Raw genomic sequence first — 14,241 nt, 5'->3', positions numbered from 1 at the left:
CTTCGCATACTACACCTCACTAGTTGTAGAAGTGTATCAACTGCCAATTATTCAATGTAGGAAGTGCCTTAGGTTCGGACATATTCAAACACAGTGCCGGTCTGATGCCAGATGCTATAAGTGTGCACAAAAACACCCCGGTGATGGATGCAATGTAGCTCCAGAACATGTGACATGTATATTTTGTTCCGGCAGACACTTTGCTACAGAAAAAGTATGCAATGAATATGGTCGGCAAAAGGCCATTAAACTTGCCATGTCTGAACAGAATATCTCATACGCAGAAGCAGCAGCACAGTTCTCAGCGGTTCGCAGGCCATATTCAGATGTAGCAAGAGTCATGTTTGAGCCGGTTACAGACTCTTCACGATCCTCCCAGTCCCCATGCCACCCTGATACTTTCATGCCAACCCCTCCGTCCACCACTTCATATCGTAAGACCGTATATCGAGCGCCCCGGACGAGGGTCTCTCTCTCCCCCGGTTATGATAGAGTAGCTCACAACAATATTGTCCGAACTCCCCCACCTCAACTGCCCAATGGCCAAGCTCTGAAAGATTCTTCTGCTTACAATAGAATCACTCCCAATGATGACCTAATGGAGCTCTGTCTAAAATTCTTGACAAACATAATCGCTAAGTGGAGCGATTGCCTACCAGACGACGTTGCACCCTTAATGATCACACTCGCGGAAAGACTTACGTTCCATAATGGCCCCCCCGGTCACATTTCTTCAGTGGAATAGTCGAAGCATTATACCAAAGAAACCTGACCTTATTCAGCTCATCAACGATCATGCTGTGACTGTTGCGGCCATTTCGGAGACATGGTTACGCCCCGGCTCTTTTTTCAGAGTGCCGGGCTTCTCATGTCTTCGGGAAGACCGTAGCGATGGACGCGCCGGATGTGCGTTGTTCATCAAACGCGGTTACCCTTTCGCCCAAATTTCTATCCCCCCTCATTCGGATGGGATTAATGCCGTAGCTGCCAAGGTTATGGGCATTAATTTCATCTCTATATATATTCCCCATCCTGAAGTAGTTGATATATATGAATTAACGTCTATTCTCAAATCGGTTCCACCTCCTCTTATGATTTTAGGGGACTTCAATTGTCACAATATGTCATGGGGGTCATACCATTCGGATGCGTTTTCATCAGCCCTGTTGGATTTATTCGATGAAATCAATGTGGGAGTTATTAATGACGGTACTCCCACGCATCGGGTATACCCAGGCCAGAACCCCCAGTCAGTCCTCGATCTATCTGTGTGTTCTCCTAGTTTATCTTCTTTATTATCTTGGAGGGTATTACGCCAGTCGTTCGGCAGTGACCATTTTCCAATTATTATCACGAAGCCTTCTTCTATTCTTCCAATTCCGTCCCCTGAACCTCTTTTAAAACACAAAATTCAATCAGCAGACTGGCCCAATTATGCATTATTTGTAGAGGAAAGTATGAAAGAGTGGGACACGAGCGAAATGGGTCAAGATGAAAAATATTTAAAATTTAAAAATGTGTTAATAGAGTCCGCCGATAAATTTATCCCAAAAAAGAAACCTGCTAGACTTAAAATCCCTTCACCCCCGTGGTGGAACGCAGACTGTACGGCAGCCGTTAAGGAAAGAGATGCCGCTGAAAAAACTTTCAGCAATACCGGAAATCTAGATGACTACATTTCTTTTAAAAAAATCTCTGCACGTACAAAGCGCTTCCTAGCAAAGGCTAAAAAGAGAGGATGGAAGGGATTCTGCGAGAGCTTATCTCCTAGAACCCCTCCATCACTTGTATGGCGGAACATAAAGAGGTTCAGGGGTTCATTTCAACCAGAGTCTATGCCCACCACAGATGCTCCTTGGCTGTCAGACTTTGCAGATAGACTTGCCCCGTCAACTGTCCCTGAAGCATCCTGCTTGTTACTTCCCCCGCTGTCAGGCACCTTGAGCTCACTGGACATGCCTTTCTCATATTCAGAACTCAGTCTAGTGCTTAGTGGATTGAGAAATACTACACCTGGAGAGGATGGCATACCATACTGTTTCCTGTCTAAGCTAAATTCATCTTCACAGGAGTATCTGCTCGGTATTCTAAACCATGCCTTTGACACGGGAGAGATCGCAGTTGACTGGAAGACCCAAGTTATTATTCCAATCCTTAAACCATCTAAAAACCCAGACGAGGCTAGCTCATATCGACCGATTGCTCTTTCCGCGACAATGGGAAAGATATTAGAGCATCTGGTTAAAAATAGATTGGAATGGTTTGTGGAAAACAAGGGTATTCTAGCTGATACGCAGTTTGGCTTCCGAAAGGGCCGTAGTACAATGGACAGTTTAAATATTTTAACAACTGATATCCGACTAACCCTTTCAAAAAACGAATATCTGCTGGGATGTTTTCTAGATATTTCTGCGGCCTACGACAATGTCCTTCTTCCGGTGCTCAGGGCAAAAATGCTACATCTGAGCATTCCCGCGAAGATTGTACATATTGTCACCAAATTGTTCATGGGTAGGTCAATTAAAATTAGGAATGGTAATTCCTATTACCCACCTCGAACTTTGTGGCATGGTCTGCCGCAAGGATCTGTACTCAGCCCCCTGCTTTACAGTATCTACACCTACGACTTGGAGCAATCTGTCCTATCCTTCTGTAATATCTTGCAGTATGCTGATGACCTAGTCCTATACACATCAACAAAGTCAATGGACAAAGCCACTGCTAGTCTGAACACAGCTTTGGGTTACCTCAAGGATTGGCTTGATGAACATGGTTTGACCCTATCGCCAACAAAAAGCTGTGTAGTGACTTTCAGTCGCAGAAGGACCATGCCTGATGCAGATGTCTGTTATGGTGGTGTGATGATTCCAAATAAAGAGTCAGTTAAATTTCTAGGTGTTATTTTAGATCATAAAATGTCTGGCACCACACACCACAAATATGTACTGGGTAAATGTGAGAAAAATATTAATATTCTTCGAGCATTGTCAGGTGTCTGGTGGGGCTCCCATCCTTATTGCCAGAAGCTACTATACAATGCCATCATACGTAGCCATATAGACTATGGGTCATTTTTAATGGAACCCTGTAATAAGGATGGCCTAGATAAATTAGATCTTATACAGGCTAAATGTTTAAGGATCATACTAGGTGCTATGCTTCCCTCTCCCAAAAATGGCATGCAGGTGGAAGGTGTTGAACCGCCGTTGTCTCTACGCAGACAATACCTAGCCGACAGGTTCTTGATCAAAGCCAGCTCTTACAACAACCACTTGCTGCTTCCACGCTTGCAGGCGCTGGCACTGGAGGTCACTGAAAGCAGATATTGGACATATAAAGCTTTTCCCAGAATAGTAATTTCTTTTTCAAAATTAATTAATATCCACCCCAGTTTATATCAATCTGGTGCTAACCCTTTATTTGAAGTGGCGTTTGAGACCCTAATATACTCACCAAAGGTCATATTAGATATAGGAATTTTCAAAGATGATCCAGGAGCAAACAACAAATTTAATAAATTTTTAGATAAATGGCAAGATTACTTACCAGCTTTACTGACGCTTCTAAGGTGGATCCTGCAAGATGTGTGGGAGCAGCGGTGTGGATTCCACGGTACAATATTGTTCTTCCATTTAAATGTCCTCCTCAAGCGTCCATTTTCACAGGTGAGGCAGTTGCTATTCTTGAGGCTGTCAAATATGCAGACACACATAACATTAAAAAAACAATTATCTTCTCAGACAGTAGGAGTTGCCTGCAGGCAATAGTAGGCAATCAATTAAAATTTAAAGCCAAATTCCCATTGATTCTCGAAATTAAAGCTGTGCTACGTAGGTGTGAATCGAGGGGCCTACATATTGTTCTCGGATGGGTTCCAAGCCACTGTGGTATTAGAGGCAATGAGATGGCTGATATATGGGCAAAACGGGCGATTGAGATAGGTTCACTAAAACAGGAAATTTACAGTACTGACCTATTGAGTTGTGCGCTATCTGATATGTTTAATACATGGCAGAGGCAATGGGATATTTCTAGATTGGAGACTGGTAAACATTATGGCTGTGTACAACCTCGAATTACTCGAAAACCGTGGTTCTATCGATTCCGTACTTCTCCGAAGTGGGTAATATCCACCATTTGCCGTTTACGCTTAGGCAAAGTATGTTCCCCGTTATTTCTGGCTATGATTGGTGTCCGTGCGAACTCATTGTGTGAATGTGGGTTGGATGAGGGCAACTTGGACCACATCTTCTTTGCTTGTACAAAATGTAGCTACTCGCTGTACGATGTATTACCCGAAAATGTTCCACGACCTATATGCTTTAGCTCGCTACTTTGCCACATGGATACTAAACTAACTTCTATTCTAATTAAATATTTACAAACAAATAACATTAAACTCTAAATAATGTCTTGTCTTTTCTAATTTAATTCTTATAATTCATGTCAATCTACACTCGTTTTATTCTATACTCTATATTTCTATATTATGTATATCGTTTTCTTCTCTTCCACTTCCTTCATGTTGGCACTACTAACGTTCTGTCATCCGCTTCCCGCTTCTTTGCTAATCGTTGTATTTGTCATGTGTTTGTCTGTGATGTTCATAACAATTATTTGTTTTTAGGTTTCCCCAACTACATCCTCCCAAAAATGCAAAATTATTATACCGAACATTCTCCTCACGTGTGAAAGTCAACACCGACATTGGCAAATTCACCCTGTGCAAAATTGCAGGGAGTAAGCCAGAAAAAAAAAAAAAAAATAACAATGTCTCAATCTACTTGAAATACAACAACTCAATCTCCGCGACCGAATGATAACCTATAATTTGACTTTGACGTATTTTTAATATGTCCTTGAACTAACTTGAGACATTGTTACAAATACTTACGAGTATTTATTTCCTATTAATGAATGAATATGATTAGTTTACACACTTTCAACTCACTCTGAATTTAACTTGAAACAATTTAAATCCATTCAAATGAATATGAGATTATAAATAACAATCAATACAGATCGATGTTTACAACTTGAAGTTGACAGTTACAATGACATGAATGAATGAAATGAAGAATGAATGAATGGTTGACCGAATGAAATAAGCACTTAAAGTCTTTAGCTGATGAGCGAGTCCCGTGACCGGTTGACCGAACGGTCCGCGGTTGAACGGATACGATGACTCGAACTAACCGGAAGGTGGCGCTGCGAGCGCTCTCATCGTCTAACGCACTTTCCGATTTTAAAGATGGCCGGCACCCATCTAATTGACTTCGCACTTTTTTATGATCTACTTTTCACTTTTGCTCGTAAATCCGCACTCGAGCACCGTACGTACGCACTGAATTTAACGGCAAATGAAATAATGATGACACGATGACTACTTTGACGCGATGATTATGTTGACCCGATGAAATGCCGACGCGACGCGTGCGCCGTGTTACGTAACCCGCCGTTTTCTTCGCCTACCGCGCACGACCCGCGTTGATTTCTTGAAATCTTGATTAATCTTGATAAATATGAATAAATATGATGAATATGAATATGAATTCTCTTCCTGCGACCGCTCCGGTGCTTCTCCTTCGTAGACGAGCGTCGATGACCCTCGGCGTTGTCTCTAACCTTGAAATATCGCAACGATATGTTACCTTCTTTTTACTTCTTGATCCTTCTTTTTCTTCTTCTTCGTGCTGATTCATTCCGTTGATCGTGCTGATTCATTCCCCTCATGGGCCACCAAAATGATGCGTACAAAAGGTCGGTCCCCTCATGGGCAACCAAAATGATGCGGACAGAGCCGGTCCCCTCATGGGTTCCGCCTAAAATGGTTGGCACAAAGGCGGGCAATCCTAGATCCCCGGATGAGCCACCATAAATGATGACGACAAAGGCGGGCAGCTGCGTCAGCTACTCTCTCTCTCTCTCGTCTCTCTTACTCTAAACATGGGCCACCAACATGGGTTCCTGGCGCTTCCCTGGCGCGCAAGTACACATGTACTATAGGAGCTGCCCCAGCTATCTTTCCTATGATCTAGTACTTAGCCTTCCGTATACTCTTGACCTGGAGACACGTGGCTGCGACGACCAGCTACCGGCCGTCGAGTGTGCCGTCGCTGCGCTCCGCTGACGACTCCAGCTCTCCGGCCAGCTGCGGGACGTACAGTCGCTGCCCTAGCGGCTGTGATGAGGATAGAACCCGTTCAGGGTTAGGACCACGTGACGTCGTTATTGAAAGGCACTGAATTTACTGAACTATTATATTAACTGAACTTAACTCTAGCGATACATCTTATTTTAATACGTAAGCTACTGACTTGTTAACTAAGGGCCGCCGCGGCATAATGTAAGACAATTATACTGAGGACAAAATGGCGGAGCTGACTTGACCCGTCAGCTCCGACCCGCGCCCCGGGCACGCGTCCGCTCGCGACGAGGAATCGAAAGAAGAGGCGATGCAACGGGGTGTATGAATGTCCATTGCAACGAATGAATGAACGAATGAATTGACTGACTTACTTATACCTTTTTAATTACAACGAGCCATGGATTCTCGTTGATTTGGCGTGAACATCCATACTGCACCCAAACAGAATAAATAATAGATAAAAGGGCAAAAACGCATCGAAAATCATTAAAACATTATATTTATACTTTCAAAATGCCAAATTCAGTGTTTTTGTAAACATTTTTAATCTTTGACTTGGGCCTAGTTCCATTTGTATGGAAATCGTCACCGCCACGCGCTATATATTTTTTTTACAAAAAAATGTACCCTCCCATAGAAAATGTACCAGCCAAAATGTATGAAACAGTCAAATTTTTTTTCGCGATTTAGGACTTGGTTCCATAGTAAAAGTTGCTCAGTATAATCCCAAAACCTCCCTGGCAACGGGAATGCACTTAGTTTTTGGCCACCGTGTATACATATATAGATGGTCAAGCAAATCTTGTCAGTAGAAAAGGCGCGAAATTCAAATTTTCTATGAGACGATATCCCTTCGCGCCTACATTTATTAAATTTCGCGCCTTTTTCTACTGAAAATATCTGCTTGACCATCTAATATACACGCGTGACCAAAAACTAAGTGCATTCCCGTTGCCAGGGAGGTTTTGGGATTATACTGAGCAACTTTTACTAAGGAACCAAGCCCGAAATCGCGAAAAAAAAGATTTGACTGTTTCATACATTTTGGCTGGTACATTTTCTATGGGTGGGTACATTTTTTTGTACAAGAACTATTGACTCCCTTTATTGCCAGGTGTCGCCAGCCAAAGAGGAGTTGTCGTGGAATAGCACGACGTCCACGCCGCCCGCGAGCGACGCCGACAAGGTCAACGACCTGCGCGACTACGGCGGCGGCGTGCACGGCGTCATTGACAAGCTGGAGAAGGTACGCGTTTTTTAGGGTTCCGTACCCAAACGGTCGCCCCAGATCAACCCAAAAGGGAGTGGGTTGACATTCCTGACTTCGCTCGATCTCGGCTCCGTTCGGCTCATCAGCATTGCTCCGAGCAATTATTAGGGTTGGCACTACTTGACTTCCTTTTGCGTGCACGACCACAGATAAGATAATCACTTGAATTTTGACAACCCTAAATAGCCGAAAGGGATAGTGACATTAGAATGGGATAGCATGATTCAACCCTGATACGCTGTCAAACTTCGGTTTTGTAGGAAGTGTCCTTTCTGTACGGTAGTACTATTATGTATTCTGTGCCAAAGGGTTGGTTGGGGCGACCAACTGGGAGACGTCCGGTCGGAAGACTGCTGGACCGATGAGGTCCAGAAAGACCTGTGTGGCATCCAAGCGTCAGATCGAATAGCGTGACAGGACAGGAACGAATGGCGAAATCTAGTGTCGGAGGCCAAGATCCACTTCGGGTCGCTGAGCCAGCGAAATACATAATACATACGCACCCAATGGATAAAAAGGACCCTATTACTAAGACTCCACTGTCCGGCTGTCTGTAACCAGGCTGTATCTCATGAAACGTTGTACTGTCCAGTTGAAATTTTCACAGATGATGTATTTCTGTTGACGCTATAATAACAAATACTAAAAAGTACGTAGGTATGGGCTGGGAGAAGGTAGGCGTAGTGTGTAACGTCGAATTCCAGTATCGAAATTAAAGTTACTGTACATAATTAACACTTTGACTACCGAGAACCCGCCTAGTAGGCACTCGTAATGTTTGCTCAGATGCCGGACAACCCGCCCAGCGTGTTGTTTTGTACGCAGATATAGACGACCGGTTTCTGGGGTAGTGCGCCGTTTTTTGCCCGGTTGCGAAAGTGTTAAGCATTAAAATACGAGTGCGTTATGAAACGAGCTTAAAGCGATTTTCATAATGTAGCAGTCACATAAACCAGTATTATCTGTTTGTGACCAGGTGATCCTGAAGGACGACACGTACCTCGCGGGCGAGTTCAACGCGGAGGACCTCCACAACGAGCCGTGGTACAGCTCCGACGACTTCGACGAGAGCCTCGACGACGACACGTGAGTCAATATATTAATAATACGTATCCCATGGACTGCACACCGCACCAACGCTTCGATTCTGAAAGAACTTAATATCAAAGCGAGATTGTCGTCGACTGTGCAAATGCGAATTCTCAAATTCTTTGGACACATCACTCGTAACGAGGACTCCATGGAACGCTTGGTGATGCAAGGGAGAGTCGAAGGCAAAAGATCTCGTGGCCGCTCCCCAACACGATGGACAGACCTCATTAACCCTTTACCAGGCTAAGGGATATATATTTCCCACATGCGCCACTTCAAACATGCGTTCTATTTTCGATGAGTAAGACTGATATTCGATTGTCATTTATGAAATGTCAGCCTGGTAAAGGGTTAAGTTCATCACAGGAAATTCAGTCAACGATTGCTCCCACCAAAAACAGAGCCACATGGCTGCAGCCACAAGAGCTGCGGTGGCGCAGAAATCGACCGTGACATGACCACGACCACTCTGTCAAGAGTGCACGACTAAGAAGAGAACATATGTAGAGTTAGACCAAGAAAAGTCTGCAGAGATTTGACAGCACACGCAGTGCAGGTGTTATTTTAAACGTCAAACTTCTATGAAATTATGACGTATAAATAACACTGGCACTACGTGTACTGACAAAAATCTCTGCAGACTTTTCTTGGCCTAACTCTAGCGTCTCTGCTTTAAATGAAATTACATTAATTGTGTTCCATAGTAACTCGGAGTCCGAGGACAGCGGGAGCGAGGCGCACGGCAGCCTGCCCCCGGAGCCCCGCTTCGGGAACGTGGAGTACAAGCTGCAGCTGGTGGCGCCCTGCGAGCGGCGCTTCCAGCACTTAGTCACGCAGGTACGGAGCCCTAGGCCTGACTTTGTAGAGCTCGCCAATCCCCAAGGCACCATTTTTAATATTGTGCCTCATTTAGGTCACTCAGCAGTTTTATACACGGTACTCGTCTGAAAATCTTTCTATTATATCACGATTGTATAATAGTATATTGTACAATCGTGATATAATGAAGAGCATTTCAGTCGAGTACCGTGTTAAGGCTCAGCAAGCTTCGTGGCCTTATCGGTACGAGATTGAAGAGCTTGATTATATCTCTATTGTATACAATACTTTTTCTAAGAGTCAACAAAAATAATACTTTAAACTATAGTTCTTTTTTTTTTAGCATTAGAAAGAAGTTAAGCAACCTTGATGTGTCTTTTAATTAAAAAACACATTTTAAAAATAAGTTAAGGCAAATATGTAACAATTATGAATCTAATACGATAATTTATATTCTTCTGCTTTCATAAGTAATAGTTTTTGGATTTTAAAAAGCGTTTTTCAATTACAAGACATGTAAAGATCGCTTATCTTCTTGCAAGTTCTTTCTAATGCAAAAAAAAACGAATTATAGTAGAATCATACAAGTAAACAAACCAAAAGTATACAGCTAAGATACGCGAGCAGCCGCGATACCTTCATACTGGTCCGCGTCCTCGCCCCGGCCGCCGCGTTGGTCAACGACACCTTCTCGCAACTCATGAGGCCCTGGTACTTGCTCCGCGCTACATTCAATTTTTAGACGATTGCTTTCCCGATTGTGGCCACCGTAGCCTATGGAGACTAACATGCAACGCTAAGTGGTTTTCGTAGTTTATGGATGTTGCTATATTAAGGGTGTCACATGCGCGTTTCTGACTTATGAAGCGATTGTTTCTACTATAGAACCTAAAATAAATAATTAATTTGAGCTATGGTGTTGTTTCGTGCTCTTGACCGCGGCGAGCTGTGATTGGTCAATTTCATTATAGTCGACTAAACTGTATCGATATGAATATTATAGTTGAGTTAGGAGCCGATACATTAAAAGTACCCAATTGCGGTTTGGTATACGACATCTTCATTCAAGAATTGCAGTCGAAAATTAGTATTTTATACAATCGTGATATAATAGAGAGTTTTTCAGTCGAGTACTGTGTTTAGGCAACAAAGCTTGCTGAGTTGCCTAAGTGAGGTACAAGATTGAAAAGCTTGAGTTGTGATTGGTCATTTTCATTATAGTTGACTAAACCGTTTCGATATGAATATTATAGTTGAGTTAGAAGTCGATACGTTTATTTATGAAGTTTGTTCATTACACCCCATCTGAAACATGATTTCGCGTATAGCTAAAGTGGCGCCTCCGTTCGGGCGGCGGCGCGGCGGTGTACCTGGTGGGCGTGCGCGACTGCGGCGCGCTGCGGGGGCTGCGCGCGCGCAACCTGCGCGGCTCCCTGCACACGCTGCGCCGCATGGCCGCCGCCCTAGGGGCCACCCTGCACCACGTGACCGCCCGCCGGGTGCGGCAGCACCGGGCCGTCGCCGAGGTGTACATCAGGAAGGTGAGATCAGTGTACCAGGCGTAGCTCACTCCGCGATTTCGTCGCGTCGCTACAGGTACATGTGGCCTACACCAATAGGGGATATTACTGCAATGTTCTGCCGCCAGAATGCTGCACTAACGCCTCTAGTAAACCATAGACTCTATACTCTATGGTATGCACTACGTAAGCTATCAAAATTGCTGCAGATTTTTCTAAGTCTAACTCTAATAGGTTTTAATATTTTTAAATATTTTCAGTTGGCGGATACACAACAGAGTGTGGAGCTGAGAGTGGCGGTGATGGGCGCCAACGAGGCCGGCAAGTCTACGCTAATAGGAGTCCTCACTCAAGGTATGACTATAGGAGCATTCCATGAAATTGTCTTCCGTTTGTCCCGTACAAACGCGTATTTTCTGAAGTTTTGAAGGTATAAGAGGTTCCTTTTCTATGACAAATGGTCAAAAATATGCAGAGAACAATAATCGCATGCTTTAAATGCCCAAAAAAAAGTCGAAACACAGGAAATAAAATGCGTTTGTACGGCAGCCCGTGAAATGCTCCTATAGTTCAGTTGGACTGTTACTATATCTGACGGCAACGGCATCTGAGCATTGGGAGGAGCTTGCTGGAAGAAGGTCATCTTGGCGTTCTACCATCCATAACGGTGTCAAAATGTTCGAGGATAACCGCCTTACAAGCTTAGACACAAAACGCCAATTACGGAAAGAGAGACCTAAGCCCTCCTACGTGTACACGCTCAACGATGCTGGCCAACTTTATTGTCACACGTGCAATAGAATATTTAAGACCAATACGGATATGATGGCCGTTCTTGTCTACGTGACAGCGTGATAAAACGGTGTTTGTCACTTTCTATCCCACGTCGTTAAACAGTGACAGTTGTTTTATCACGTGGATAGAGATGGATAAAGTGATCCATAATACGCCGGCAAGTTCGGCCTGGCCAGCCACATAAGAGACGCCAGACAACGTCCATGATATTTATTTAGGGTCGCCGTCATCGAAAACGATGAGGAGGACTATATACCATATGGCTATATTGTGGTTTTATATCCCAGTTCTAAAAACTGGTCAAGTGCAAGTCAAACTCGCGCACAAAGCAAAAAAATCACGTTTGTTGTATGGGAGCACCCACTTAAATATACAGATATACATCAGGTCCATATTGGGTCGCATAATAATTAATTGTCCTAATGTAATGTTACGCATAAAACTCATTTCGCATAATTGTTATTGTGCTGGAAATATACTGGGTCAAGCAAATCTTGTCAGTAGCAAACGGCGGCAAATTTGAAAAATCGCGGGTTAGCAACACTGTGTTCGAATAATTCGAAAATCGCGTGTCATCTGTGTTTTATCTGTGGAACGTGGATCGCGAATGACAGCCATCATCTTGTTTGTTTACAAATGGTTTACAATGTTTACATTCTGAATCGATTCTATTTCAAGAGATATTTCTGCTGTGTCACCATTAAATACCAATATATTAAATAAGTCTGTGCTTAATTAAAGCTAAGGTGCCTACAATGCCTACAGTGCCAACTGAGAAATCTAATAAAATATGAAAATCCAGTATGACATCTACCTGCTGAAGCAATGATTTTATTCATACATTCTTGTTTAACGGCATAGTCCACTTACAATTTTATTTTGAAATCTTCAAATTAGTTATTCATTTTTATCAACATCACACACCGCTTTTAAATTGTCCGTCCATACGTATTAATAACAATTTCAAACATTTTCAATAGAGAATCCGCGAGTGACAATTTGAATTGACGTACGTGACAAGGCGCGCTCAGCGGAAAAAAAAGTTTTGGTTCGATGTACATTGTACATTGCTGCTTTTCTTAGCGCAATACTACTCTTTGAGTGTTGCCCTTCTTTAGTTTGCTTTACATTGCTACTGACAAGATTTGCTTGACGCACTATATTAACATTTCTGAAAAATTATAACACAAACCTAACCTAACCTACCCTATTCTACACAACCTATGCAAAATATTTTCGAAAATACTTTCTGTTTCAGCTGGAGAAAAAATATGCGAAAAGAGATTTATGCGTAACATTCCATTATGACAATCAATTATTATGCGATGAGATAGGATCCCATATACATCATCTGTGAAAATTTCAACTGTCTAACTATCACGGTATCTGTCATCAGGTATAGTACTATATGTGTATTTTTTTCAAAATTTTAGGCCCAGTAGTTTCAGAGATAAGGGGGGGGGGGGACAGACGCACGAGTGATCCTATAAGGGTTCCGTTTTTTCCTTTTGAGGTACGGAACCCTAAAAATAGCTTACAGTCCTGAAATGATTTCTGTGTTACCAGGTGAACTCGACAACGGGCGGGGGAGCGCCCGTCTCAACATGTTCCGCCATCTGCACGAAGTGAAAAGTGGCCGCACTTCGTCATTGAGCCACGAGATACTCGGATTCGATGCTCAGGTGAACACATCTAATATATAACTCGGAGGAAGGGTTGCCTGCCTCGTCTCGCTAAACGTACTCGTTCACTGAGTCACGAGATACTCAAGTTGGATGCTCAGGTGAACACACCTGATATTTAATTCGGTGGGAGGGTTGCCTGCCTCGACTTACTATACGAACTCGACGACGGGACTCACTGAGTCATTAGATACTCGGGTTCCATGCTCGGGTGAACACATCTCATATATAACTCGATGGGAGGGTTGCTTGCCTCGACTTAATATACGAACTCGACGACGGGACTTACAGTTAGAGAAGTTACGCCAGTGCACCTTAAATAATGTTTTGACATGCTACTAATGATGTATAATAATGTAATGTGATGATGTAGTGATGTATTTATTATTTTATCTACCCATATATCATAAACTCTCCATTATGCGTTCAAGAGCAACACATTGTGACCACCATAAACATTACCACACCATTAAATTTGGCATTAAAACACGAGTGTGGGTTTATGAAACGAACGCAGTGAGTTTCATAATAGAATCACACGAGAGCTTTCATTATGCACAGTGACATAAACTATTATTATAGGGTAACGTGGTAAACTACGGCTGCTCGGAACTGATGACCGCAGAAAGGATAGGCGAGCGGAGCGCCAAGCTGGTCTCGTTCCTCGACCTCGCCGGACACAGCAAGTACCAGCGCACCACGCTACACGGCCTGACCGGGTACTGCCCGCACTACGCCATGCTTGTCGTGAGTATAATAATAATTACAAGGCCTCCACGTGTTGACTTCGGCCCACGCACGCCTCCCAAATGTCCGGGACCCGACGGGCCTGAGATTTTGTAAAAGACAGACAATAATTAATTACTCAACCACACAAGCTACAACTGAGCCGAAGATGGCTAAAATTCACGGGTT

At 43.3% G+C, this 14,241-nt stretch overlaps 1 protein-coding gene and 1 long non-coding RNA gene across 2 annotated transcripts in view; one reads left to right on the top strand and one right to left on the bottom strand.

Moving 5' to 3' along the window:
• The window catches only part of LOC134677657 (uncharacterized), a 38,355-nt gene that overhangs the window by 14,128 nt on the left and 9,986 nt on the right, over nucleotides 1-14,241 (top strand). The window contains exons 6-16 of the mRNA XM_063536118.1: nucleotides 196-434; nucleotides 1,450-2,138; nucleotides 2,667-2,772; nucleotides 3,151-3,308; nucleotides 7,263-7,394; nucleotides 8,395-8,504; nucleotides 9,215-9,347; nucleotides 10,658-10,870; nucleotides 11,110-11,203; nucleotides 13,211-13,326; nucleotides 13,909-14,073. Of these exons, the coding sequence (XP_063392188.1) occupies nucleotides 196-434; nucleotides 1,450-2,138; nucleotides 2,667-2,772; nucleotides 3,151-3,308; nucleotides 7,263-7,394; nucleotides 8,395-8,504; nucleotides 9,215-9,347; nucleotides 10,658-10,870; nucleotides 11,110-11,203; nucleotides 13,211-13,326; nucleotides 13,909-14,073 (2,155 nt within the window). The remainder of the gene's footprint in view (nucleotides 1-195; nucleotides 435-1,449; nucleotides 2,139-2,666; nucleotides 2,773-3,150; nucleotides 3,309-7,262; nucleotides 7,395-8,394; nucleotides 8,505-9,214; nucleotides 9,348-10,657; nucleotides 10,871-11,109; nucleotides 11,204-13,210; nucleotides 13,327-13,908; nucleotides 14,074-14,241) is intronic.
• LOC134677503 (uncharacterized) lies at nucleotides 2,686-4,111 on the bottom strand. Its single transcript, XR_010100031.1, has 2 exons — nucleotides 3,974-4,111; nucleotides 2,686-3,689 (listed from the first exon to the last, which is right to left on the bottom strand). It is a non-coding gene; the product is annotated as an uncharacterized LOC134677503 (long non-coding RNA).

Source organism: Cydia fagiglandana, chromosome 26 (assembly GCF_963556715.1).
Source record: "Cydia fagiglandana chromosome 26, ilCydFagi1.1, whole genome shotgun sequence".
NCBI classification, from domain to species: domain Eukaryota; kingdom Metazoa; phylum Arthropoda; class Insecta; order Lepidoptera; family Tortricidae; genus Cydia; species Cydia fagiglandana.
This window is presented reverse-complemented; position numbering and strand designations above follow the sequence as displayed.